Raw genomic sequence first — 26,938 nt, 5'->3', positions numbered from 1 at the left:
GAAAGCCTTCTTCGTTCCACGGATATATATAGATAGATAGATATATATTATAATTCGTTTAGACACAATGGATTTGTATGAAAGGTTTATAGAATGTTTTGCGTGACATGTGACGCATGACTCTTTCGTGACGCGTTAACGGCGTGATCTTGCCCCTAATGCACCAGTCAATGTAAACCCCCGCACCCCCCCGGCCGGGACATAGCGGGGCATTTGACAAGCGCTCACTTCTAAAGTTGCAAAATGCCCGGCACCCCAAGGTCAGGATTTTCCTCTTATTGAAGGTGACGACCGCGCTTACATCCCCCGCTCTTGTTGAGTGGAAGACACAGCTAATGTAAATGGTTTAAACTTTATTTGTCAAGTAACACACGTCACCACATACAATGCTTTTCAAATGGTATAAAATGTTTGTGGTGGACTTTATAGTCTACTGTTCACATTTAAGAGAACATTAAATTCTACTTGCTAGTAGAAGAGGGTTCAGTGTTAGTAAATGCAGTTTACAAATGTATTTCAAAATTTGAAAAAACACACTGTTTCATAGAATGGGTTTAAAGAACACATTTACCTTTCCTGTTCCACCTTCTTGTTTCCACTGAAGACCTACTCCTGGCCAACCTTCAGTTGGCACTCATCGCAATACCAGTGTCCCATAGGCTCTCTTTTGATTCTAATGCAAGAAAAATGGAACCATTCAACTGGACATTGTGGATTCTCACATGCAATCATGGTACCAAATTCTTCTTGTTGGCAAATACAAACACATCTACCTCTGGGCTTTGTACAATTTCTGGAGTCTCTTCACCTTGTTTTCATGGGCATAAAGCCGCCATCTTGCCGGACTAGCGATTCTTGACCCAGTCTACCTCGGTGGAAAATACCCTGGTCCACTCCCCCGCTGTTCTTGGATGACGTGCAAAAGAGGTCAAAGTCGCAGATACCTGCAGCCCTTTGGCTCGTCAAATAACGGAAAATTCCCCGCAAATGCCCCGCTATGTCCCGGCCGGGGGGGGTGTGGCTGCGGGTGAGGTTTGGGGATAGATAGATAGATACCGTAGATAGATAGACAGAACAATGAAATGATATATGAATTGGATCATATATGAACTGTGGATATCAAATCAAGTGAAGCTATGATCTTCGCAGTTGTAAACGCAGTTTTTGCAATTGCATAGAGAAGCCTGAAAAATTCAGGACTTCAATGGGATTTGAACCTGTGACCTCGCGAAACCGGTGCGGCGCTCTAACCAACTTAGTTATGAAGCCACTGACATTGGGAGCTGATCATTTGTGGGTTCTCATGTTCCCGCGAGCTCACGGGTTCAAATCCCGTTGAAGTCCTGAATTTTTCAGGCTTCTCTGCGCAATTGCAAAAATTGTGTTTACAACTGCAAAGATCATAGCTTCACTTGATAGATAGATGGCAGCCAATAGGCTGAATTGTGCTAAAACATTACAAAGTTTACAATGGTAAAAATATAACTGATAAACAATACAATAAAAGGATAAAAGTATTCTAAGATTAATATTAGCTAAAATAACATATTTTAATATACTATGAGAACGATATCTTCTCACTGGATGGCTCATTAAAATTCTCATGCATTTCCCGTGCATACTATAAATGTTGACATTTGGCAAAAATGCAGTGTCATACAAAAAAAGTAGGTTTGGGTATCTGTGGCTATGTTTGGTGTTTGGCTATCCACATTTGATCATAGGTATTTGTTAAATAACTTCTGTTATTGGGCATTCTTATCCAACATCAATAGCCCATTTTACAGTTGTCTGCTCAGCGACCAAGCCTATGAATGGCTGCGAGGCTGCCGGTGACCTTGTATTGATACAGCCCCCACTGCTCTTATCATGTAAATTGTGTTGTTGTAATTCTAATTAACATAACAAAAGTGCAAAGGTTTGTATCAAAACACTGGGATTGGCAGCCTTGCTTTCATTCTTACACCAGGTAGCTTAGCTACAACTGTAAAATGGTCTATTCTCTACTTGCACAAATCCCATAATACACTTCTTTACCCCCCTCCCCCACCCCCCTCCTGCCCCAAAGAAAAACAATTGCATAATCATTGTTTGCAAGTTCTCCTGGGACATAAAGATGTCCCAACAGTAATCAAAAACAATGCCTGTGCACATTTTTGTGGGGTAAAAGAGGTGTATTAAGGGATTTGTGCAAGTAAAGAGTGAGGATGCTGAATCAAGGTCTTTGGACAAAAAAGTGCCCTTAGTCTTAGTTTGCCAGAAAATACAATGGGTTTTTTAACCCTTTAACTCCGAGTGGCCACTTATAGATTTTACTGTGTTAACGCCAGATGATTTTACTTGTCAGTGGGCCTTGGGCTTTAAGGGGTTAACTATCACTTTTTTTAGTCAATTGCATTCTTAAAGGACCTTGATTACAAAAAGGTGGAACTTTGGAGTCTGTGAGAGTAAGGGAATGCACCCCATACACCTTATTCCAAAATGGTCGCCAGTCGCCATTTTAGTATTCTTTTGTTTGATTGCAAATTGGCCCTTTTGACCTCACTTTCAAAAGTAAAATTTGAAAGAATATTTAACCTTGAATGAGTTGCAATCAAACAAAAAAAATACTAAATGACAGCCATTTTGGAATAAGGTGTACACACCCTCTGGCTACAGGCATGGGCATCGATCTATGTAAAGCGAGGTTTGCCAACTAAATTTGTATGAGGATATCATCTGGCAACGACACCATTGAATCTCAGACATCTCCTTCAGACATCTCCTTCAAACTTAGACATCCATGTGAATTAATTTGAACCAAATGGAGTCTCTTTTCTGAGTCTCTGTGTGCCTTCTTGTTTTGTATTGACTAACCTGAGTCAAAGTGAATTTTCCAGGTAAGTTAAAATCCCTTCTTTTAAAGGTCGTTTGCTTGCTTAGCAAGGTTTATTAATATTGAGAACAGTGCTTGGGATGTGTGTTCATACTGGTATTTGTGGCATGTACATGTAACAGCTGAATATTCTCTTTTTCGCTAGGTTTCAATGCAACTGTTTGCTCATCAGCAACTCGACAAACTGCACTTCATAGATGTGTTCTCTACTTACACTACTCTTATAGACGGGCAAGACACCTTACTAACAGGATCAACAAAACAGTTCACATGCTGAAGGACTGTCTTCTTTTACAGGACAATGCAATGCAAACTCCACTTCATGCAGCTGCACAAGAGATGTTGACCAGCAACAAGTCTGATTATTTTTCAGAATGGTTAGAAGCAATGGTGGATCAAGCAAAGAATATGCCTGGAAAAACTGCTCTTATCTTGAATGCCAGGGATCATCTTGGAAACACAGCCCTACACTACCTTGCGCAAAATGAAGATGGCTTTGTTCCCCTCCATGCCATTGTTAATGCTGGAGGTGATGTAACAATCGTCAATAATAAGAACTTGACCCCCTTGGATTTTGCCATGAATAATGGTCTCTCCCAAATAATCAAGATCCTTTCCTTTGAGGGTGGGAAAAGGACGCCTTCAAGTTCACAATATGATGAGGAAATCTACAATGCTGACAGTCCCCCGGAATCACCTGTAAATCTCCAGGAAGAGAAGGAATTTGACAATGCAATTCAACCATTTCATGGTGGTAATGATAGAAATCCTTGTGACACCTCCATTAGTATAGATGCCCCATCCTTAGGGTGTTCAGATGAGAGCACCTTGAGTGCAGCTAGTCCTACAAGTGTTGATGAAGATGTCCCTCAACATGCTCCCAATGCAGCTTGTTTGCCTATCACAGATGCCTTCAGTGATTTCCAAAATGATGCCCTTTCCGGGCCAAAAGATGCTGTTGCTACAAATCCCATAGACAATGTTGTTTTGAATGATAAAAATGCACCAACGTCTCTTGTAGAGTCACCAAACTTCCCTCAAGACATTGTTGCTTTAGAGACTGTTGATGATGTTCTGTCAACACAGACAGGTGAAGCTGGCCCTCCATGTCAAAGAGATGCAACCTCTGAGCATTGTCATTGTGATCTTACCAACATACAGATGCCAGTGATACATCCATACTCCTGCATAGTCCACATCAAGCAAGAAAAGGTGAATAAAGTAAGTGTGGAAATACTGTACTTTGCATGGATTGATTTCTGGTAGCTTTCCTCATAATGTATGCGATGCTAAAGGACTAAGTGCAGCATGAAAGTAATAATTAAGCTCTAGGCTCAGAGATTGGGAGCAGGGCTTATTACATTTTTCACAAGCTTTCCAGGCCCAACTTCTCTTCTTGTATCAAACCTGTCCTGGATGCCTTGAGACTAACATTGTTTCCCCTCTTCATTGCATGGTATTTAGCTTTACCACATAGCCTCATTCCAGGGCCATTCCAGGGCCATTCCAGGCCTTTGCACTCCTCGTTCATTTGAACAACAGCACAATCATTTTCTTCTGATCTTGTAGCCTGGGTGCTTGCACAGCAATAATAATAATTGTTATTGTTTGTATTTCTCTGTCTTCTCAGTGGCATTTCTCACATTGTTGTTCAACCAAGGGTTGCTAATTTCCACAGCAAGCACCTTCTTTGCCTTGTGAACTATAAATCACACATTCACCCATTTTTGGCTTGGGTGAATGTGTGTCCTGCATACGCAGGCAAATCCCAAAATGCTTGAATTGTTGTCAACTCGTATATTGATTTGGGCTCCTCTTGTGGTTACCAAATGAAGGAGGAACAAAGGTAGCATTGCAAAAAAATAGCAGCATGTCTGTCCATGTACTTAGTCTGCACTAATGAACTACCCACCAGCATGTGAACAAGGCTCTCTAGTACCTTTCTGAACTTGTTGTTAATTTGGTCTGATGTACCTGTCATACTTGTGTTGGTAAGAGCTGTTCGTTAAGCTTTTATTATAATTATTGTTATCATTATCATTATTATTATCATTTCACCATTGGTTTATGGATTATTGGTTAATGGAATACAAAATTTTTAATATGCTGAAACCTCTTAGTTTCTAAGCTTATCTGCCTTGCCTGTAATATTGTCACAGTGATGCTTCTTAACTGTTTTATGATACATGTATCTCACTGTAAGGGGAACTTTGATTACTCTCCCTTATTTTTGCTATGTGAGGGTTGGTGATAGGGACCTTACCATCTCAAACCTCTAAAGGGCATAGCACCAGGACCACCACTAGCGAAGCAAAAAATCTTGCATAACTGTAGGGCGATGTATCAACTCCTGTACAGCACGTTATTGACTTGCTCTTAGAAACCGAAAACAACGACTAGACATCAGAAACGATGAAGTAGACTTAACTTCGTGTTTCCAATCGAACATACATGTAAATTCCATTTTCGGGTGGATTTCATTTTTCCAGATCAGTCAGGGAAGAATTTAGTTCGAGGCTAATGCCTTAGTTTTCATGTCAAAGGTCTAAAAGAACTAGAAAATCATACTGTTCTGTTTTTACAAATGTAACAAAGTCATCGTGTTAGTTTTGCTTGAAAGCTTAAAATACGTTTCTGTGAGAAGAGTTAAGGTAAATAATGGGGCCCTTGGCAAAACCGCGACCGGACCGGATCGGATCGGATAGGATCTGATCGGACCGGATCGGGTTGACAAAACTCGGACCGGATCAAGAACAAAATTCCCACCAAAGTAGACGGTCACTAGACAACGTGCTGAAGAGAGGAGAAGTCGAATTCTGTTCTTTTCTCTCTTGTGTAGTCGTCTCTTCATTTATTGAGAGGTCATTGCAGATTCCGAAGCGTAATTATGAAAGATGCGATGTGACGAATTGTCGTCAATAAGCGAATTGACTGCGTACGCAACGGTCTTCTTGAAACATGAAAACTGACAAGAATTCTTTACTTTACCCCGGTCCCTGACAATAACCTGATTTAGCAACAGAACAGTCCATCCTCTACCTCTGAAATGACGATCATCGACAATTGACTGTTATCGTCAATTATGGGAAATGCATATCTATTTTTAAAATCCGAACCCCAATGCCTGAACTCGCCATTTTTTATTTTACCAAGGAGGACTTCAAGCGGGATCTTCAGGTATATGAGTAATGGTCTTGGTGGCATTCGCTTCATACTGAAATGTCAGTCAACCAATTCGAACCAATGAAACCAATTCAATCCAATAATTAGTTTACATCTAGTCACCCGGAGAAATCCTTGAATATGCCTACACAATAGCCTCGTTTGCATACACAAAATTTGCAATTTTTAAAGCGTTGTTGGCCAAATGAGTGGTCAAGTATGACAATACAGGTAAAGAACTTTCAATTCAGAGATACTCTTTCTAGGCCGTACTTTCTCTTAAGCAGAAGTTAGTTTGACAAGGAAAGTCCAAAGCCTCTAATTCTATTGTTAAATGAACGCGAAAGAAGGGGTAGAATTTACAAATGAGGGAAATTAACGTGTCTGCTACCCTCCCCCTTCCTTCCCCCTCCCCCCCCAAAAAAAAAGAATTTGTTGAGAATACGAAGAAAATGCAGTTGAAGTACAGTCAACGATTTAGTATGTGAAAGATTGATGTGAAATAAAGTGCGCAAATAAAATTTATTGTTTGGCTAGGTGACTAGAATCTCTGGAGTAGGTCAGATTTTGGGGAAAATAATGGTGGTTAAGGTCGCGGAAATTAACGCGCAACTTAATTTTAACGTTAACAGTATATGGGGATATACGTGGGTACATATGGGTATACAAGTGTGTATAGGGGAGTGCAATGGTATTTACGTGGTGCGCGTGGGAATACCTTAATTTAAATACACTATAATAAGGATACATGAAGTACTGTAAACACCCGCATATAAGAACACTTCTTTCAGGTCTAAGGCTGATCGTGTTGTTATTTAAGGACGGTGCCCACTATTGTTATTGCGCATACGTTCTGCGCATCTCGAGATACTCGGATTTCCTATGGGTGGTGCTTATTAATACACGGATATTTTTGCCCGGTTTAAAACTATGCGGAGAAAGCAGAACTGAGGAAGTGCTCTTGTTGTACAAAAAGGAATTTGGGGGTAACCACGCATTTTTCAGAAATGCGTGGTTTCCCCCAATTTTCTTTCTGGATTTCACTAACACTTCAATAACCCACGCAAAAATACCTTTGAATTAGTAGGCACCGTCCTTAAGGGGTGCTTAGTGAGAAATCAGCATGAAAGTGTCCTTAAAATGTTCTTAAAGTTGGTTTCAGAAATACTTCAAATTATATATTACCAGAGGTTTAATTAACATACAATGCTGTTTTGTAATAGATTTTATAGTTGTAATGGTCCTAAACACCATAGTACTTTGATGTGAGGTACTGTACTGTATTGTTTCCTTATCCTAATACCCTTTCCCTTTGTATTAAGAACATGTTTTATTTATCAGGCTGAATTTGTTCTTATTTATATGGAGCTTTATTGGCCAAATTTCAGCCTGATGTTCTTAATCCACTAGTTCTTATATGCCGGTGTTTACTGTACCTACGAAGGAATGCGCGGGGCACAGCGGGCTCAAGTCAAAGTCAGCAAACGTATCATGGGGCCAGCATGCGGTTTCAAGAAGGTTGAAGAGTGCCGTACATTGCTCGACCCACGGCCTAGCCTCCGAGCAGGCTCTCCGAGGGAGTGGGGCTGCTCGTAGGCTACCCACGGCCACGGTACTTTTAGAGGGCTCTTTTCCTGTACTCGTCGGCCTAGCGAACGTAAAAAGAAAAGAGAGCTCTGCTAGCAGGGAACATGCTGCTGAGAATGGATGAACAAACGATCGAGCAGACGAGATCTCGTGCAGAGGTTCTAAGGACATCCTCTCCGTTTAGCGTCGTCTGACCGACCCAAATTTTGCCATTTTCCAAAAAAAAAAAAAAGTAACCACGTAGTAAACCATTTTTATGTGGCATAGGAGTTTTAGTGGTTGATCCCTTTTTCCATGTTGTCTTAATTTAGACTGCAAAACAGTCGTATTTTTTGCGAACACAAGAGACGCAGTAAATATTCCAACTAAAGGTCTGGAGCGAGTGTAGAAACGGCGAGGGAGAATGGGGAGAGACAGGCGTGTGAGGCTCGCGCGCTTCACACGCGAGGATCACGCTTACGGCGCTTCGCGCCTTCCGAAAATGAAAGAAAACGACTGTTTTGCAGTCTAGTCTTAATTTTACAATAACATCAACCAACTTTTCCGCCATATTAAGTTTGGGTTCACGGCTTGCTGTTTTCCAGGCTCCGGAGCAATGATGCTGGCGCAGCATCGAAAAAAAAGAGAGAGATGGCCTAATTTTGACGCAATGAAAATCGCAGTTGTAAACTTACTGAACAAATCTGAAAGAAAATAAGGACGAACTCAGACAATAATTGACGATGATGCCCGGCGATGATGCGAAAAATTAAATAAAAAGTGCTTTGTTCGGCTGCAAGCAAGGGCGCCAATACTTGCTCCTTACCAGACCCCAGAGCTTTAGTGCACGAATGTAATGGCGGCGACGGCCGGGCCCCTTGATGTGGGACCGACATCCTCGGCAATGAATAAGTAAGATGCTGATTAATATTCAATAGCCGATTGTGCATTTCATTCGATCACTTTCCTAGCTTTTGTTATAGTTTAAAGCGATGCTGTGCTGTTTTTCCGCATTAGAAATGCCACAAGTCCAGTTGCAGGCGAGCGTTGTTCACAAAGCTCTAGCACCGGTACCATGACAGTCGTTGTGCACGTAAGAGTAAGAATATTCATTAACTTAAAGTTAACGCGCGTCGGTCTCTTTCACGCCAAAAAGCTTGGTCTGTAGTTCTGCAGACGACGGTGCGCTTCACCTCGTGGATTCCTTTGTCGCGCGCGCAATGTTTTTCTTAGAGATTGTTGTAATGGTGGGTATAAAGGTCTGTAACCCTACGTCGAATATAAACATGCACGGGAAAGACCAAGTGGGCCCATTACGTACAAATAATAGTTTTCCATGGGCAAATAACTTGGATCAGAGGAGCGGGTGGTCTGTGAAAAATACTTTCTCCTTAAAGGTAACAGCGGTCCCAGAAGTCCGCGGGAAAGTGCTCTGCATGGTGTCATTTTCAAATACTTTTCAAATACTGTCACTTGACTCGCGCTCTTCTATAGGGCATGGGTTTGTTCTACTTCATGGTGCATAGTGTCAGTTCTACCATTTCTAGCCCATTTCTCTTCTTTTTTACCGATTCTGTATATTACCTACAATGATATACATGTATAGTGGAGAATAGACTATCTATCAACTCTTCATGAATATAAAACTGAGCAGAGGTCTATTTTCTTTTTGCATTCTTTGGGCTGATGAATATGGGAAAATAGACCTCTGCCATGGGTTAAAACTCACTGCATTGAGCATGCTTGGCAGTTACTTAGCAACTGAATCGTCACATGATACTTTCATGTTGTTTGAACTCACTTAATTAAACAGCCAACTTATTGCAAAGGAATGTGCAGGGCACAGTAGGCTCAAGTCACAGTTAGCAAACATATCATGGGGCATGTGGCTTGAAGAGTGCCGTCCAAGGTTATTAACGGCATTTGGATCATAGTGAGTCGTGACCAATGGCAGAGGTCTATGTTCCTGTACTCATCAGCCCAGAGAATGCAAAAAGAAAAGAGACCTCTGCTAATAGGGAAATAAAAGTAGTGTCCAATTACAGAGCCATGGGTACGAGACCTGTTTAAATCTGGATGAAAAAATAATGCTCATGTGAAATTCACAGATAAACCCCTGGGAGGCATGAAAAGACGTACAACTTAATTAATGACACTGATGGTCACTCCTGAAGTGCCCATAAACCAAGCTGATGACCTTTGACCAATATTGCGCAATTGGCCAAATGCATTTCAGATCTGTAACCTGCAGTTTTTTGGGGGTTTGGGGAAAGCTTGGACCTGCCTGTAAATACTGTCTATTTGAAAAAAAAGGCAGTTGTGAACAAAAAACTGAATTAGCTTTCTTACTGGTTTATCAAAGCAACCCATTTCCACCATGAGAATGTCAGTACAGACAGAACTTACTCTCTCTCAAGGAAAGGTGGTGGCTGGTTTTAGTAAAAATTTTATGACTAAGCAAAATAAAGATAATATTCCTGGTAGTGGATTTTTTGAGGTTGCCTTTTGAGGCTGTTGAAAATAATAATTAATAAACAATGAATTAATTTCCTTAAAATCAGTGAACTTTTGTTCACTTTACCACTTAATCTTATTACAAATTCCCTTAAAGCAGACAGGGAACCAGCTCAATGTTGCCTTGAGAAATTAGGACGTTACACAAACATGTTCCTCCTTAATAATCAAATTTCACTAAAAAGTTTTCATTTTCTAACTTTTCATTTTCCATTAATATTGATTACATTCATTTTTATTAGTAAAACAAACAAAATTCATAGTTATTTAATAGTGGTTTCCTGGAGCAAGACAGAGTAAAATCTGTTATATTAGAGGGTCAATGGGATTAAGGCATGTTACAACCTGAATAGGTTATTTTACTGAATGCTAGTGCTTGCTTCAGTACTCCAGTATAACTCAAATTCCATTGATTTTTTCCTTGAAATAGTGTGAAAGGTGCCAACAGGAAACAATGTCTGAGATAACATCTTCATCAGGTATATAACTTATAACCAATTATTCTCCTTTTTCAACTTGTCTTGAGAGAAACACATTTATATTGGTAAATATATTTTCCCGTAAGAGATGATTACTTTAAAAATCTGGGAGACAACTCTCCTGGCATGCAAAATGTTCACTTCTGGTTGCGGTCTCTGGCTCAAAAACTTTGTGTGCTTGAGCTCCCTATTGACAGTTTTAACTGGTATTGACATTGGCTTTGATACCTTCAACAGCATTCCATATAGTCATGCATACAGACATACTATGTACTTATTGACTGAGTGGGAGGGCCGGACAGGAAAATGTTTGGCCCGAGGTCATGGCGTACGGACCGAGCGCAGCGAGGTCCGTGCGCCATGACCGAGGGCCAAGTATTTTCCCGTCCAGCCTGACCTAACTCAGTCAATAAGCATTTTATCATATGACGACCGCGCTTTGCCCTTTTTTTTTCCGGGTAACAAAATTCGGAATGTTCACTGACGTCGCTCGTTTTGACCGAAAAGTCGGGATTTATATAGCAATTGCAACAAAGTTGTTTTAGTTCACATCTCGCGCGCGCTTTCAATGCAAAACTATCGAGAAAATCCCTGTATGAGGGCCGTACGCGATCCTAGCAGGGCCGGACGGCTTTTTCCAGCCCTGCTTGCGCCATCGCGTACGGCCCTCATACGGGGATTTTCTCAATAGTTTTGCAATGAAAGCGCGCGCTGGGCTGTACGGGTCATATGATAATTAATATTAATTGACAGCTCCCCATAGGGGCTTTCAGGGCCAATGATCGAAAAGGGCGGAACAGAACAACAACAACAAAAACTTTTAAGAATCCCAACTGGCTGGAGGCAAACCAGTTGGCTATTTACAAGTGCAGCTGAGAAGTTGAACCAGGGACTACCAGGAACAAATTCAACGAGTGGTCAGAGCAGGTCTTGAACCGGGGATCCCCTGATCTCAAGACAAGTGCCCTAACCACTGGGCCATACTGCCTCCTCCCTGTCATGGTGGCCTCAAGACTTATTTTGGAAACAGGTGATGCATTCATTATAAAATTTGGCCACAACTATTCAGGGGTTGCTGTTTTGTTGTTGAATAAAATGTAATATATTTCAAAGGGCCGTTTTCTGGTACCTTATAATCGTCAACAGAATTTCCTTTGAAACTTCAATACGATATCCTTTGAATGAAGTTATTATAACTTTAGTTGTCCTTTTCTTCCACCAGAAAGAAATGTTTAGTGACAAACAATCACTGATCACCTAGGGACAGTAAATTCTCAGGCACAGTTGACACAGTTGTGTTTTTCTCACTTCCATTCTGTTTAGAATTAACTTGCGATAGTGGAAACTCTGTCCTCTCGCTCTTACAAGGGGCTGGCCTGCTTCAAAATCTGACTCAAATTGCAGAAAAAGCAAGAAATGAAGATGAACGTGTTCTCACTGATAAGCTGGAATTGGTGAAAAGTATGTTATTACATTAATTCCTTAGTATCATGTGTGATTAGGTGATATATAGATTTACGAGGTATTTACATGGGACTGGGTCGAACTCATAGCGGCATGATTTCCTACCGGCCTCCATACATTTCTTCCTTTTACTGGGTTGCCAATGGCAATCCCATTGGGAAAATGGGTTTTATTTTCCGTGTCGGTAAAGGTCTTGCCTGTCACTCCCCTGCTAAGTGGTGTCTTTGTGCATAGAGCCTTCTGCGTGTATTTTCTTAGGATCGAGAGGGTAGTGGGAAATGCGTAGATTTCTCTGGTGGACACAGTAGAACGATTAACTTAAACGGCAATGGCGTCGAAAGTCATGTAACGCGAATGGCGTTTTAGTGGATTTTTGAACAAAATATACCCTTATGAAGCTCAATAATGGCAAGTCAATTGGATACTGAACAAGCTTAAAAGCTACGAGTAATGGACTTCAACAACAATCTGTCTCCCGTTGAGCCGTCTTTTACCAAGTGTGCTGTTACGTAGAACACTGAAGATTCGTAGGGCAGCGATAATAGTGAATTCAAAGACTAGACCAGGTGGATTGGATGGAATTTCAAGCGTTAAAATCGCTGAAAAGGTAAAATTATTTTCGGAGCGGTACAATTGCGTGTCTTAAACAGATTTTCCTTTGATCTCACATAATTGTGTTTTCCCTCAAAATATTCGCTTGTTTTCACTTTCGCTCAAACATATTTACCTTTATTACATGTCCAGTGAATAGTTTTATCCTCTGGGATGAATTTTCTGTCGAAAAATCGGTTATTTGGGTGGTTTTTGGCAAACAGAGGTTAATTATTCGTAATGTGATCGCTTCTTTTGTCGTTCGCAACGGGTCTCAAATTTGACAGTTTTATTGCATTATCACATTACGCATTGATCGCTAATCCGATTATTCCCAAAAATCTAAAAATATTCGTGCTTCATCAGTTTTCGGTTGAATTTATGTCCAAGAAAGCAGATAAATTGCAGAAAATTTTAGTTTTGCATCCAGACATTCGTAATCAACCAAATTTTGCCTGGAAAACATTTTTACTGTTATTTTTCTTAAATTTTTTCGTTCAACTTTCGCTTTTATGAAATGTTTCAGTTGTCTGTAAATAAGTTATACGCTGTTGGAAATATGTTTTTTTAATTACCTTTTGCTTTGTTTTTGCAAGCCGGTAATCGGTCCATGGGCATTACGGGAGAATAATGCCCTACAATTCAGTCACAATTAGCCAATCACAGTGCGCATTATATGGGCTACAAACACAAGCCATATAATAAATGGTCTTAGGGTAAATACGCAGGTGATTATACAAAATCGCGTGCTCTCATTGGCTCGCTATCTCGGATTATCAGCCGATAATCACCTCGAAGGACAAAATGGCTGCCAGTAGTCGTTTTGCCACTGTAAGTGAAGATGATTTTCGGGTTGAAATGTTTTTTTTTTCTCTTTTTTGAAATAATCACCTGTTTATTTATACTAAAACAATTATTCGCCTCAGGCTCGGTGATTATTGGTGAATATTCACGGAGACGAATCCAATAATCACCTCGCCTTCGGCGAATAACTGTTAATTAATGACCCCCCAACTTGAAAAAATTTGCCTTTAACGCTGCACGTACCACAGGCAACCCAGTGTACCCTCACAGAGGGTCTAGTTTGTTTACATGAGACCGGGTCAGCCATATATTTATTAGACAAAACATATCATTTCATCCTGAAACCAGGTACCAAGCATTTTGTCCCAGTTTTATGTAAACGGCTGCAAAAATTTCATACCGGTTACATACAAGTTCATACCAGTCTGAGTTTGTCCGGGTCTTATGTAAATGCCCCCTTAGCCAAGCCTAAAAGCGGATCTCCTAGGTTTTTTATTCTTACAATAAGTTATCCAGTGGCTTGTGCCTGCGACCCAATTTAAAAAAAAACATTTGACCTCAATGAACTCTAAACTTGAGCCCGTGGTATGGTCATGTGATACTGGTCAGCAGGTACCTTGTTTTGACAGGTGTCAATTGACCATAACATGGATATCCAAATCAAAGATGTACGCTATAAACTAGATGGAGTATGGCCACCTCAATGAGCTCCAAACTTAAGCCTGCAATATGGTCATGTGATACTGGTCACATTGGCATACATGCGGGGGTGGATGTTCGTATGGTTGCATGGTGGCTAAAACCAGATTTTCTGGCACGGATGGGTGAACATATTTTCTTACCCATAGTGCTCCGCGCGCGTGCCTTTGGCGTGTGGAGCTCCGCTATTAACCCTTTCATTCCTAAAGTGCTGAAAATTGAGGACTAAAATTGTCTGGAGTTAGAGAAAATTCTATACGTCTCACTCTCAGTTGGGGAAGGGTTAACAATCTTGCAATTATCAGTAAGTTGCCATTAGCCTACTGGTATCACATTATGTATCCAGCAGTTTCAGCGAGTTCAAAAATATCATGACAAAGCCCCTGTAAAAGGCAGCTGACTGTGCTCTTTGTTTTAATTCAGTTTTTTCTAAACCATCCCGAGAAGGGTGGCATTCACTTTGTGTACCAATATGTAACTTTGTATTTCAATTCTCACTCTATGGGATTCATTTTTTTCCAGCATTACCAAATGGTAAGAAAGAAGTAAAATCGTTCTCTGGTAAAAAGTTTTGAAAAAACTATGAGCTTTCGACAGACTGAACTGCTGCCTTCAACGGATAAAAATGTGTGAAGCCTAAAAGCGAAAGAAATTTAAATATAACGAAAAATTCGCATAAATTAAAGGATAAAAGCATGTAGTAGAAAGAATGTTAAAAATGCTAAGAAATTTAGTGTTTCTTTAAGAGAATGTGATATTTTCTTGGGAGCAGGCACGAATTATTGTCTGCCCCAACAGTTTTTGCCGTGTGCCATGACTGGCCACTCCATTGGAGTGGCTGCCTACTCCATTGGACTGTGGCTGCCCACTCCATTGGAGTCATGGCACACGGCAAAAACTGTTGGGGCAAGACAATATCACATTCTCTTAAAGAAACACTAAATTTCTTAGCATTTTTAACATTCTTTCTACTACATGCTTTTATCCCATAATTTATGCGAATTTTTCGTTATTTTTAAATTTCTTTCGCTTTTAGGCTTCACACATTTTTATCCATTGAAGGCAGCAGTTCAGTCTGTCGAAAGGTCATAGTTTTTTCAAAACTTTTTACCAGAGAACGATTTTACTTCTTTCTTAGCATGAATCCTGGTAACGGATCTTCAATATTTTTACAAATTACCAATTTGAAATGGGTTTGATCACCACTTTGCTCTACCCCAGAACTAGTAACAGTATTTTGCCTAGTATCTGACCACTACAGTTAAAACTGCTATAATTTTCCTTCCTTGGCTGCAAGAGCTGTGTAATGTGGCCCTGAAACAATCAATTTAGTCTGTCACATGATGAAAACAAACTTTGCATTTTAACCTTTGTTTCTGCAGTGGAATTTACATTCCTACAGATGTCCATTGCTGCCCAATTTCTGACCAGGGAGCCTAGTATCCAACCACAGCAATAACTGCTGTTTTATTGCGCAGTGAAAAGCATAAATATTAGCCATGAAAATGTCAATCACCTGAACAGAACGGAACCCTCTGCACATGATCCTAAAGCTGAAAGCCCGCCAAAACTTGCATCTCAAAGCTTCGATGTTCAGTTGCCTTTCGGAAACAACAAATAAGGGCGTTGCAAACATTGAAATTATTTTTTAACTGGTCAGATACTGGTATTGGTCAGCTACTGGGCAATATACTTTATAGGAGGTTTGCGTGATTGCCAGAATATACCAAGGTCTCAGTTTTCTGCAAGGTACCATCTGCCTGCTAGTTTGATGTAATTTTATCACCTATGGTTGCTCTTGTTTAAAGTTTCTGATTTGAATAATAAGCAGCTAATTTATGAGAACATATTTCTCAAATGGAGGAATGATTATTGTTTTTATTTTGGTTTTTTTCTTTCACATAGAAACAAACAGTCAACTAGAATCAGGGGAGAAAGAATTAGCTGAGAAAAAAAACAGAATAACAAGTTTGATGACCGAACTTGAAGAATTGAAGAAACAGGTCCAGACAACATTAGATGAAAAGGAGAGGCTACTTCTTAAGCGAAAACATTTAAACGAAGAGTGCAGTCACCTCCAGAAAAAACTGCATTGTTGTGATAGTCTTCTTAAGGTTGTTCCTAGATAAATTTATATCCTTCAAAGGTGTAATCTAAACCTAAAATTTCTCTTCCTGTGATCTTTGGTATTGAAAAACATCACTGTATCTGCAGCAAAGGAGAAATACCGTAAGGGCCTGTTAATAGATTTTCTAAACTTTAGCAAAATTTAGCTTCACCTCAAACACAGAGAACAGCATTGCACTTAAGAACAAACAACTTTTTTTGGGGTTAAATTTTTTTATTTAATACATTAAGTATACATACATGAATTCTTTCTAAATTAATGGCCAAAGCATTCTCCTTTGAATGATGTTTTTAAATTTTTAAAATGTTTGCAGAATTTTTGAATCGGCAAGAAACCTTGTGTATATATTTCTATAATGTTGTAAAGCCGTATGTTCGCATGTTTAGTATTTTAAGTCAGCATATCGACTGCTAACCGGCCACCCATTGATAAGTAAAATCTATTGGCGTTAGTCAGAGTAAATCTACTAAGGGCACTTTCCTTTTGTCAGAACTGGCCGGCCAGACCTGTCCGTTTGCAAAGAAAATGCAACAATTTGAAGGAACACTTGAATGATAATCCCTCGCATTCTTCTGGAGGAGTATATATTATCCTCGAAGTATGTTAATTTGAAGGCCTTGTAGAGTTAGTCCTGCCAAATGCCCGGTCTAGCGGGTCAGTTCTGTCAAATGGAAAGCGCCTTAAGTCTCGCACCTAGGAACATTGGGTTAGCAAAGGGGACATTTTTGATTATATGCAGGGGTTGTTAACTTTGAGGCAGAATTTTGAACTTAGTGAAGTGGCAAAATGAAGGCAGTAAATGCACTTCCCAAGAAACTGCATGGAATATCTCATCTAATTATTGTAACTTCAATCATTTTCGGAGTCGACTGGGATGCCTTTTAATTTTATTCTTATAAATACGGAGAAACATTCGTATTGTTAGCCTTCTGTTTTCTAAACTGAAGTGCAGGATTTTGTAACTTTCTAGTCGGTCCAGGTAAGAGATGACTTCATATAAAGCCAAAATAGAAGGTAAAACCACTCTAATTAAATCTTATTCCAAGTGAACAATACATACTGCTGTTGTGACCTTGTAGAAAAAAAGGACAGCTTTTCTAAAGTTCAGTTCTTTAAGGGTTTGACCAAACCTGCTCCTGCTATCCCACTGCTTTTCTTAAATCTTCCTGGATTGTTAGGTTTCATTGTGAGGTTGTGAAAGCCTGCTGGATGTCGCAGCAAGTTGCAAAGAAACAGTTGTCCTTTTTTAATGCAGAGTCTGAAGTTCAAATTTAATTTCATCACTAGTTTTGTTTTTTTCCTGTGGTTGATAATATTAGGGTAACCCCTTTACCGTCAAGTGTAGGAGAACCGTGAAAGATGAAACTAAAAAATGATGAAAATTAGTAAGTCATTGTAAAAGCAATGTGTACTGTGAGAGATTCACCCAGGTTGCTCTATATGAGAAAGGTAGAACAATGAAACCTTGGATTGAAACTTGAACTTCAGATTCTAACTGTAATGAAAGGTGTAATCAAAGCAACAACATAAAAAGAGGCCTTCATGGTCAGAAAGAAAAATGTGGCAATTAGTATGTAATGGAGCGGTAGTTAGCACTGTTGCGTTAGTTTATAAATATAGTTTAAATTAAATTAACTAAAAGCATGACATGAAAAGTAGTTTACTTTTGTATTAAGTGTTGTGAATTGTGCTGTGTTGCACTGTAGATGTTTGTTAAGTTGCCAACTTTCTGTAAGACTGGCATGTGAACTTGTTTGTGAATTAAACAATTAAACTGCCAGATTCTGTTGTGCTGACCCCAAGTCTAGAAACCTTCAAGAACCGGATGTGGGACTATCTTCTTGATAATTATATGCTGACCACTTGCACAAACATTTTTGATTTTACGCTTACATATTCATTTTCATGTTAATACCTGCACTTCTTATTTCTTACACTGCACGATCACGAGAATTTTATGAGAGGGAGGTGGGTCGCACGTTAAGAAGAAGAAGCTACGTCACTTCTTCGTGATAAGGGATCAACATTATAAACAAGTAAATATTAGTTATTTTAAAGTGAAAACAGGATTTTTTCCTGTTAATTCTGTGATGAAAGAATAGTGAAGAACATGCGTCACAGGATAAAGGATCAACCCCCACCCACAATATTTCATTTTCTCAATTCCCATTCTTCTCATTCCCATCTTCCACTCCCATTCCAATGTAAACAATATGGCGGACGAAACGAATTTGGACACTGCAGAGGGAAGCTATGAGCGTTGTGACGAAGAAGAGGAAGGGGCTTGTAAAATGTGTTCAAAGTTCGATATCTCATTTAAGGAATGTCGCATATGTGGAATACAGCATGACAGCACGGAATTCGGACCATACTGTGCATTATGCCATGATTTCCTGTATGGCTGTATCCCGACGCTTTGCAAATTCGCACAAGACAAACCGAAAGAGAGCAATGTGCAACTTCGCAGGTGGTTTCTCAGTCGCAGTCTATCGAAGTTGAAGATGGAGAAGTCACTGTTTCATCTGCAGGTTTTGGTTTGGTGGAATCAGATGACTGCGAACACGAAAGCGAAAGCCCTTTGCTGCAGATAGGAAACGATCCAGTAATGATCAGATCTGCGGAAAATGACTCGACAACATATAAGCTGCCATATTTATCGCTTTATGAACGAATTCGCGCACCAGAGCTCGTAGCTAAACGTCTTGCAAATGAACTAAATCTTGTCAAAGATGATATGGTTGAGGCACTGCCACCAGAAAGTAAGCTTTGCGTTCATAAGTTATCACTGACTGTCAAATGCAACGATGAAGGCAGTACCAGGAGAGAGGGTAAACTTGTTGTCAGGGTAGTAGCCTAATGGGCCACATATTTCTTTTCCCATGTAATGAATGCAATACGGTCAGTGTAAAATGCAGACTGCTTACTGCAGACCAGGGGTAAAATGCAGGCTGAGGTAATAAAGTAACTGTTGAAAAAGCCCAAACCCCTTAGAAATACTAACCTTAGGTCTAATTAGGCCTAAAACAATATTTAGGCTTAACTGTTAGCATTTCTAATGGGTTTCCTAACCGCACACCAGTGGCTCAGTTGGTTGAGCATCGGGCTGTCATGCAGGAGGTCGCGGGTTCGAACCCCGGCCGGATCAACACTCAGGATAAACACTATTTGAGAAGAGTAGGGGATAAAGTCCCCGGTGTTGTGGCTGTCCTGTTCTCTCCAGCAGAAGTGGCCGGCTTGGCGGTGATGTCTCTAAAAAGGCTTGTGGTGTATGAGGCCACCTAAGCAGAAACAGCCACAAGTCAAAAAGGGACTTTGCCGAGTGCTGGAACATGTAGATGTTTGGGCTTTTTCAACAGTTAAATTATAACCTCAGTCTGCATTTTACACTTACCGGAATGTAATATAACTTGGCATGGGAAGATGGTGTAACCCTGGCACTAGAGTTACCCTAACCTTAAGGGGGAATCCTAGTACCCTTTCCCAGGTAACTTTGGACAAAGCACAGGCACCAAAATAGATTGTGTCTAGACAGCTGGTGCCCATATTAACTGGTTACAATATGTTGAACATTTTGATTACCTAGGCAAAATTTCCCTCTTTTAGCATTCTCCATACTCAGTAATGGGGGGAAAGAATCTCTCGAGGTGGTGCCGTCTGGCACCTACAAAGGGTTTGTCCAGGTTAGTGCCTGTGCCTTAAGGCACAGCACATGGGGACACTGAAAAACGCAGACTGCAGACTGTCTGTAAAATGAAAATTCGGTTAGCCTGAATTAGGCCTAAATAACATTCATTTAACCTAATTAAGCCTAAATAACATTCAGGTGAGCCTGTTTATAATTAGCTCTCAATAATAGTGAGGGTAATGCCATATTTTACGCCTGGTCTGCACAGTCTGCACAGTCTGCAGTCTGCGTTTTGGCGTGGCCGCAGCACATGTGCACCAAGTCTGATCCTGGCCACAAACTCTTTGCCCCCCAACAAACAACTTTTCTTTTGGCTTTTCAGGCTTTTTCAAACTGTGATACTGTGGAATGAAGTTTCTTCATTAACCCATTCACAACTAAAGCATCCGAATTGATGAGTAAAAGTGTCTGGCATAAGAGTAAAAATCTGTAAGTTTCACTTTCAGGCGGAGGAGGAGTAACTACCAATGAAATTTCCTGTAAACAGGGTTGCCTGTCTCTCACTGTTAACTTTATATTAGGGCGACAGATTGCACTCAAATCAGACTATCATAATTTATAATCACTAGTTTATAAAAGATTTTGAAGCTGCAAGTAAGCCAACAGAAATTTAAAAATGGCCTGGCAGTATGTAGGTGGACTTTAAGGCAGTAAGAGTATAATTATTTGTTATATTATACTGTTCAGGCTCATAAAAATTGGGCCAGGATTGGTGATAAGATATCATGTCTGCCTCACACATTCATAAAGACTTGCAAGGATCTACAGTGTATAGCCCAGCTTCCTTTGTAGTCAAAAGGTGTAAACAAAGTCCAGGAAAAGATACTTATAGCTTAAAAGAAGAGATTTGTGCAGTGAAAGGAAAGGAAAGGAAAGGAACTTTATTTAAGTGTCCAATCTTCTAGCGCTAGAGCCACTAATCGGGGAAATCAACAAGTTAACGCAAATCAAATCAAATTTTGGTTTTTGGGGAGAGGGGAAAACCAGAGTACCCGCAGAAGAAACCTCTCGGTGCAGAGTAGAGAACCAACAAACTCAACCCACATATGATGCCGAGTCTGGGAATCAAACCCAGGTCACATTGGTGGGAGGCGAGTGCTCTCACCACTGCGCCATCCCTGTACCCCACGCCATCCCTGACAGTGCTCATGATTCTTGATTTGAGTCACCTTTTTGTATAGGACCTCTCCTGTGAAGGGCCAAACAAATTTGCTGATACCTTTGTATTTTCAGTGCCTTTTTTTATTCATGTGGAAATATTTTCAAATGTTACGGGCATGTTTGGACATGGTGTCCTTCAAACCTATCAGTCCAGCTGAGAATAGGGACCTCCAAATTGGATGACGACTATGAGTTCGAATTTTCCATTCTGAGCATGTGCACTTTGAAAAATGTTAGCCTCCAAACCTAATGCTCGTGCTCAGTACAGAAAACTCTTACTCGAAGTTGCCCTCATCCTCTGATCTGACTGTCTCTAATACCTGTGCATGGAGCCAAATCAATACAGTGCCATTTAAAGCAAACATTCAGGTTACTGTGTCAATGGCATGTTGAATTTAGGAATCTTGTCAATATTCATACGTACATCAGTTTTTGTTGTTGTTTTTTTCTTGTTTTATTTATTGAGCTCATTCTATTATGTTTTAGTGTCACCCAACTCAAACAGCTATGCTAGTTGTGGGTAACAAATATTGTAAATCAGTCTTATTATTTAACGAATGTATTAAAAGCTGAAGGCAAGGTGAATATCGGTGAATTTCGTCTCGGTTTTTATTCACCAAGCCTGAGGTGACTGAGTAGTTGTTAATTACATGGGTGATTATTGCAAAAAATAATATGCATTTTCTTTGAAACAATTAATTTCTCCCTCTGTCACCTGGACAAAACATCTTGCGGGGGCAGGTATTTTTTGCAGGTTGCAGGTTGCAATTTACTGTGACTGTTACATGAATAGCTAACCTTAGGCCTAATGAGGCCTAAAAACGTTTCTCTAGGCCTAATTAGGCCCAAGGTTAGCTATTCATGTAACAGTCACGGTAAATTTCAACCTGCAACCTGCAAAATCTTGGCCGATCTTGCGGCCACTTTAAAAAACCACTTAGGTGATTATAGCGCAATAATCACCTCAATGACAACCAATCACAACAGAGAATTTTCAATAATTACCTATGTAATAAGATTATACTAAAAATAATATGTTGATTGATTGATTGATTGATTGATTTCTTTTGTTAGTTCTTCTCATGATTTTCTCCTTCCTGGATGATATTTCTCTATGTATGGTGGGTCAAGTTTGTCATTGGTGGTATGAACTTGCAGGAGAACACAACCAGTGGCGCCAGCACGTGCTTACAAGGTGGCCACTTTTTAAATCAAAGAAAACAATCAAATCCTGGCAGAAACTGTACATAAAGATGTAAGTGATTTGATTTTTTCCCTTCTATTCCAGCCAGTTATCTGGCCTAAGAATGGAAGTGAGGCTGCCGGTGACCCAGTTTTGGTGCATACCTTTGTGCTTTTCTGATGTCAAGGCAAACTAATAAGAATTACGACAACTCAATTTACATGATAAAAGCAGTGAGCTCGAGGTCTGAATTAATATGAGGTCACTGGCAGCCTCGCAGCCATTCATAGGCTACATGAAAGTCACTGAGTGACTGGAGCAAACAACTGTAAAATTTCGTTCTCAAGGGCCTCTCTTCTTCCCTTCCCCCACAGGAGGAGAGAAGAGACCTGAGGAATGAGCTTGTTCACACTAATTAATTGGTCATTGACAATCTCATGCAGCAATAATAGTGTGGGTATTGCAAAGATGAGTGTTGAGTTACTCTTAATTTAAATGTAGTAAAAATGTCAGGAATTTTTTGTTTGGCTCAGTGTCATGACATACATATTAGGTTACGGTTGGTAGCATATCTGACTCAAACAAGAAGTGGATGTATCGTGTACCAGTGGTGAAAACTGTGACGACTGTAACTACTGTAACAGCAACAATTATAATTTTTGTAAGAATGTTCATTAACAGTGATGTTCAGAGGACAGTTAATTGACACAGACCTTATAACCTGCAATTATGCTGTCCCTTCGCACTAATGATAATCAATATTACTAGTAATCTCAGCCAAATTAATGAAGTGCATTCGAGCAAAGGATAAGGGTAGAGAAAGAAAAATCTTTGAGCACAATCTTGAGGATAGGAGCATGTACTTCTTCAGAATTTTTTTTAAGAGACTCTGTTCAAATCCCACAGTTTCACTTGTTTCCTTTAATAAAACAATCATTTAGCAAAATCAAAATTGTCGATCTGAGTTTCCAAAATTACAATGATTTCATTTCAGCACACAAGATCCGAAAACTTCATTCCTTGATTCCAAGTCCTTGTCTGGTCCAGTTCTTTCCTTCCAATAAAACATTGTTCCAAAATTCCTTAATTCAAAGTCCAGTTCCATTCCTGATTTCAAAATGTGCCCTCCAGTGAAACTATATTGAATTTCCTAACTTCCTAAATTTTGTATGTTTTTGGCAGCCTAGTTTAATATTTATTACAGTATTGTAATTTGGCACTGAAGAAAGGTGTATGTTTATCAAACAAGCAAAAATTATTATGTAAGTTACTGCCCTCCATTACTACCACACAAAGCCAATATATGTGCAAGAACTATGCACTAGTCAACAGATACACATAAAATGTTTACAGAATCTGATGGATGGAGTGACATCCAGCTCCCCTCCAATAACTCTGAAATGGCTTTGCCATTTTCCGAGTTAAAAAGGAAGTATGGACTCTTTTCTCTCACAAACATTTTTATTTGAAAGTTTAACCCTTTGAACCAGCCAGACTATCTAACGCCAGATGAGTTTACTTGTCAATGGGGAACCACCAGGAGTCAATGGGTCACAACCTTTTCCCTTCCATAAAGAGTGGCACCTACAGATTTTACTATGGCACCAGACGATTTTACTTGTCAATGGGGCTGGGCCTCTTCAGGGGTTAAAGCATTATTAAAGGCACTGGAGCAGAATGAGGGGAATAAAAATGCCCCCAAAAAGATAGGTCACCAACCGTTCAGTTAAAAAATAATTTTTGGTCATATTAAACTTGGTGGAAATGCAGAAAATCTCATGCAGTGAGGATGGGCAATGCAAATTATACTTATTAAAGGTATATCTCTAAAGTTGACCTTTGTTTTAACCAGGTTACAAGGTGTTACATGCAGGAGATGTTTTGAGCAAGGATGTGTTCAAGTAAGCATGACATACAAATTATTTTAGTAGAAACACAGTCAGAGATTGTAAAGCAATGATCTTACAATATTTTCATCACTTGGACAAAAGGTAGTAAGAAGTGATTCCCACATTTATCTGGACAATTTAAGCATCGATTGTCTCTTATAGATACCTGAAAAATTCAGGCAGCCTCAATGGGATGATTTGCTACTAGAGCGGTTTTCAAATGAGTGTCGTAAAACCAAAACCAAAGTAATTACTTTGGCCAATCAAAAAGGACGGAGACAATCCAGTAAACCAATCAAAACTCAAAGTAATTACACGTAGCCGACAGAAAGCACTGGAAAATGTTTGGTTTTGGTTTCACTTCCGATTGGTTGAAAAAGTGGCACGAGAACTTTGAACCAATCACTGAGTGAAGTAATGCCAAACCAAAGTGATTCTCTAATTACTTCCGACACTCAATTGAAAACCGCTGTATGATTTGATTATTTAACAATTATTCACCGAATGCGAAGTGATTATTGGTGAATATTCACTGATAATCACTGAGCCAGTTGGCCATACGTTTGAAAAGTAGCAAAGATTATTTTTTCGGCTTAAATAAAGTTTCTTCTGCTTTATATTTGCAGCATTTCCCTGAAGATGATATTATAAACTCATGGCGGAATAAAAGGCTTAAGAGCGAGCTAAAAGGATTAAAAATGGATCCCCCAGAGGGAATCTGTGCATGCCCACTGGACAGTAGTTTGTCTTACTGGCAGGCATCAATCAAAGGCCCACCCAGTTGTCCTTATGAAGAGGGCCTGTTTTTTCTGCACCTGGAAATTCCCAAGAGCTACCCAATGAGACCACCAATTGTAAAGTTTATCACAAGGATTTATCATCCCAATGTTAGTTATCATGGTGACATCGGTTTGGACACTTTGCAGCATAACTGGAGTTTAGCTCTAACAATACCCAAGGTGTTGGTTAGCATCCAATCCCTAATGTCGGATCCTTATTGTCAAATATCAATGGAACCTGAAGTTGCTTACCTCTGTGAAAAGGACAGAGAAGTATTTGACAGAATTGCCAGAGAATGGACTAGAAAATATGCACAAGCGTATTTGACCTGCTAGTCCTTTTCCATTTTAAGACCTAATGAAATTAGTAGCAAATAATTATACAGTTTGAGTTAAACACTTTGACTTCAAAATCCAAAAATCATACATAAACTGCTCATTACTTTCAATGGCAGTCTAAATTTTGCAACACCAGCTAACAATAGTATAGCAAGAGAGTAGATGTGTTTGCAGAAATCTATACATTATTTTGTTTATTTTTCTCAGTTGTGCAAAAGGAAGAGAGAGAGGAATTCTAAGTGCAAATCAAATTAATTGACCACTTTCCATAGGAGCCTTTCAGGGCTGATGTAACAAAATTGATATTATAATGATACAGCAGAACTGAACGACCTTTCAGAATCCCCACTGGCAGGAAAGACAAAAAATTGACCCGGAGTCTACCAGCAGCAACTTCAGTTTGTTATCAAAAGGAGTCTTGAGCCTATGATCTCCAATCTTTTAGGAAAGCAGCCCAACCACTCTGCCCCGCTGACCCCTTACTACTAACTTAAGTTTCTTATCAAAAGAAACTTCTGTTCAGATGCTGGGGATTGATTCAAGTACCACTCAAATGTTCTACATATTAAGTCACCTTGTAATAACACCTTTACCAGACAGCAAAACATGTTTCTTTTGTGCAAAAAGGGTCTCAATGTATCATGGAGCAACTAAATGATAATATCTGTTTCAGTTTGTACTATAAAATTGGTACTGAATATTTTTCTACCATGAAGAAAATGTTTGACAGAAACTATTAGTTCTGCTCCCCAAAGGAAATATCTTCACATGCAATATGAATGAAAAGCAGGTGAAAAGAGTTACCTGCAGGGAGTACAAAGTAATTACTTTAAGAGACCTTTTGGTGGAAAGATTTAGAATTAATAATTATCTTAATTGCCTTGACATTTAAAACTGGAGTTCTGATACTGGTACTTGCTTTATGTAAAATAGTTGTTTTGGACCTTTTTGCATAGAGTTATTGACATTTCAAGTTGTCTGTTTACCGGTACTTCTTATTATAAGTTTTGTTTGTCAACCGTGCTAAGAACTAAGTGCACTGGATGTCAGTTAATTTGAGTTAGGTGCATGATGGCGTCAACAAGAAGATGGCGTGGACATAAAAAAAACATTTTTCAATCTTTCAGTGGCTGAAAATTTAGTTGTAGGCCGTTAAAAGTCCTTTTTAAAAACGGTCTTATTAAAGCCGAGAAATTGCCATTACAAGATTTGATAGTAAGCAAATAATTTTTGTATCACTCTTTTCAACTCTGGGGATTCTGATTTTATCAGCTGCACCCTCTTCTTTCCTTTAATGAAATGTGCAGACAAAGGAATGGGTTAAATTTATTAGCTAAGATACTTACTAGATACTTATTGTCATGCCAAGCCCGTTAAAAAAAGAAAAACTGAAAAAGAAGTTTGGATTTTTCTTATAAATAGGTTTAATAATCAAATTGTACTTGCTCATTCACAAGTGAAGAAACATGCCTACAATGAACTTTTTTTCTAAGTTTTTCTTTTTTCACGGCTTTGCCGCAACAGTAAGTATCTAAGTATCTTAGCTGATCCATTTGATTTGACTTGAAGTTGCTTGGAAATAATAAGTCAACCCTACCACCTCCCGATTAGTAGCTCAGA

General features: G+C 39.5%; 1 protein-coding gene and 1 pseudogene across 1 annotated transcript in view; both read left to right on the top strand.

Annotated features, from left to right (window-relative positions):
- The window catches only part of LOC137993312 (uncharacterized), a 16,767-nt gene extending 484 nt beyond the window's left edge, over nt 1-16,283 (top strand). Inside the window, exons 2-5 of the mRNA XM_068839076.1 lie at nt 3,021-4,096; nt 10,548-10,596; nt 11,920-12,057; nt 16,060-16,283. Of these exons, the coding sequence (XP_068695177.1) occupies nt 3,021-4,096; nt 10,548-10,596; nt 11,920-12,057; nt 16,060-16,283 (1,487 nt within the window). The remainder of the gene's footprint in view (nt 1-3,020; nt 4,097-10,547; nt 10,597-11,919; nt 12,058-16,059) is intronic.
- Nucleotides 16,284-18,115: 1,832 nt separating this feature from the next.
- Nucleotides 18,116-26,526, top strand: LOC137993332 (uncharacterized; annotated as a pseudogene).
- The last annotated feature ends 412 nt before the right edge of the window (nt 26,527-26,938 follow it).

The sequence above is a fragment of the Montipora foliosa genome, chromosome 1 (genome assembly GCF_036669935.1).
Source record: "Montipora foliosa isolate CH-2021 chromosome 1, ASM3666993v2, whole genome shotgun sequence".
NCBI classification, from domain to species: Eukaryota; Metazoa; Cnidaria; class Anthozoa; order Scleractinia; family Acroporidae; genus Montipora; species Montipora foliosa.
Note: the sequence above shows the minus strand (reverse complement) of the source record. Positions and strands in the feature narration are given on the sequence as shown.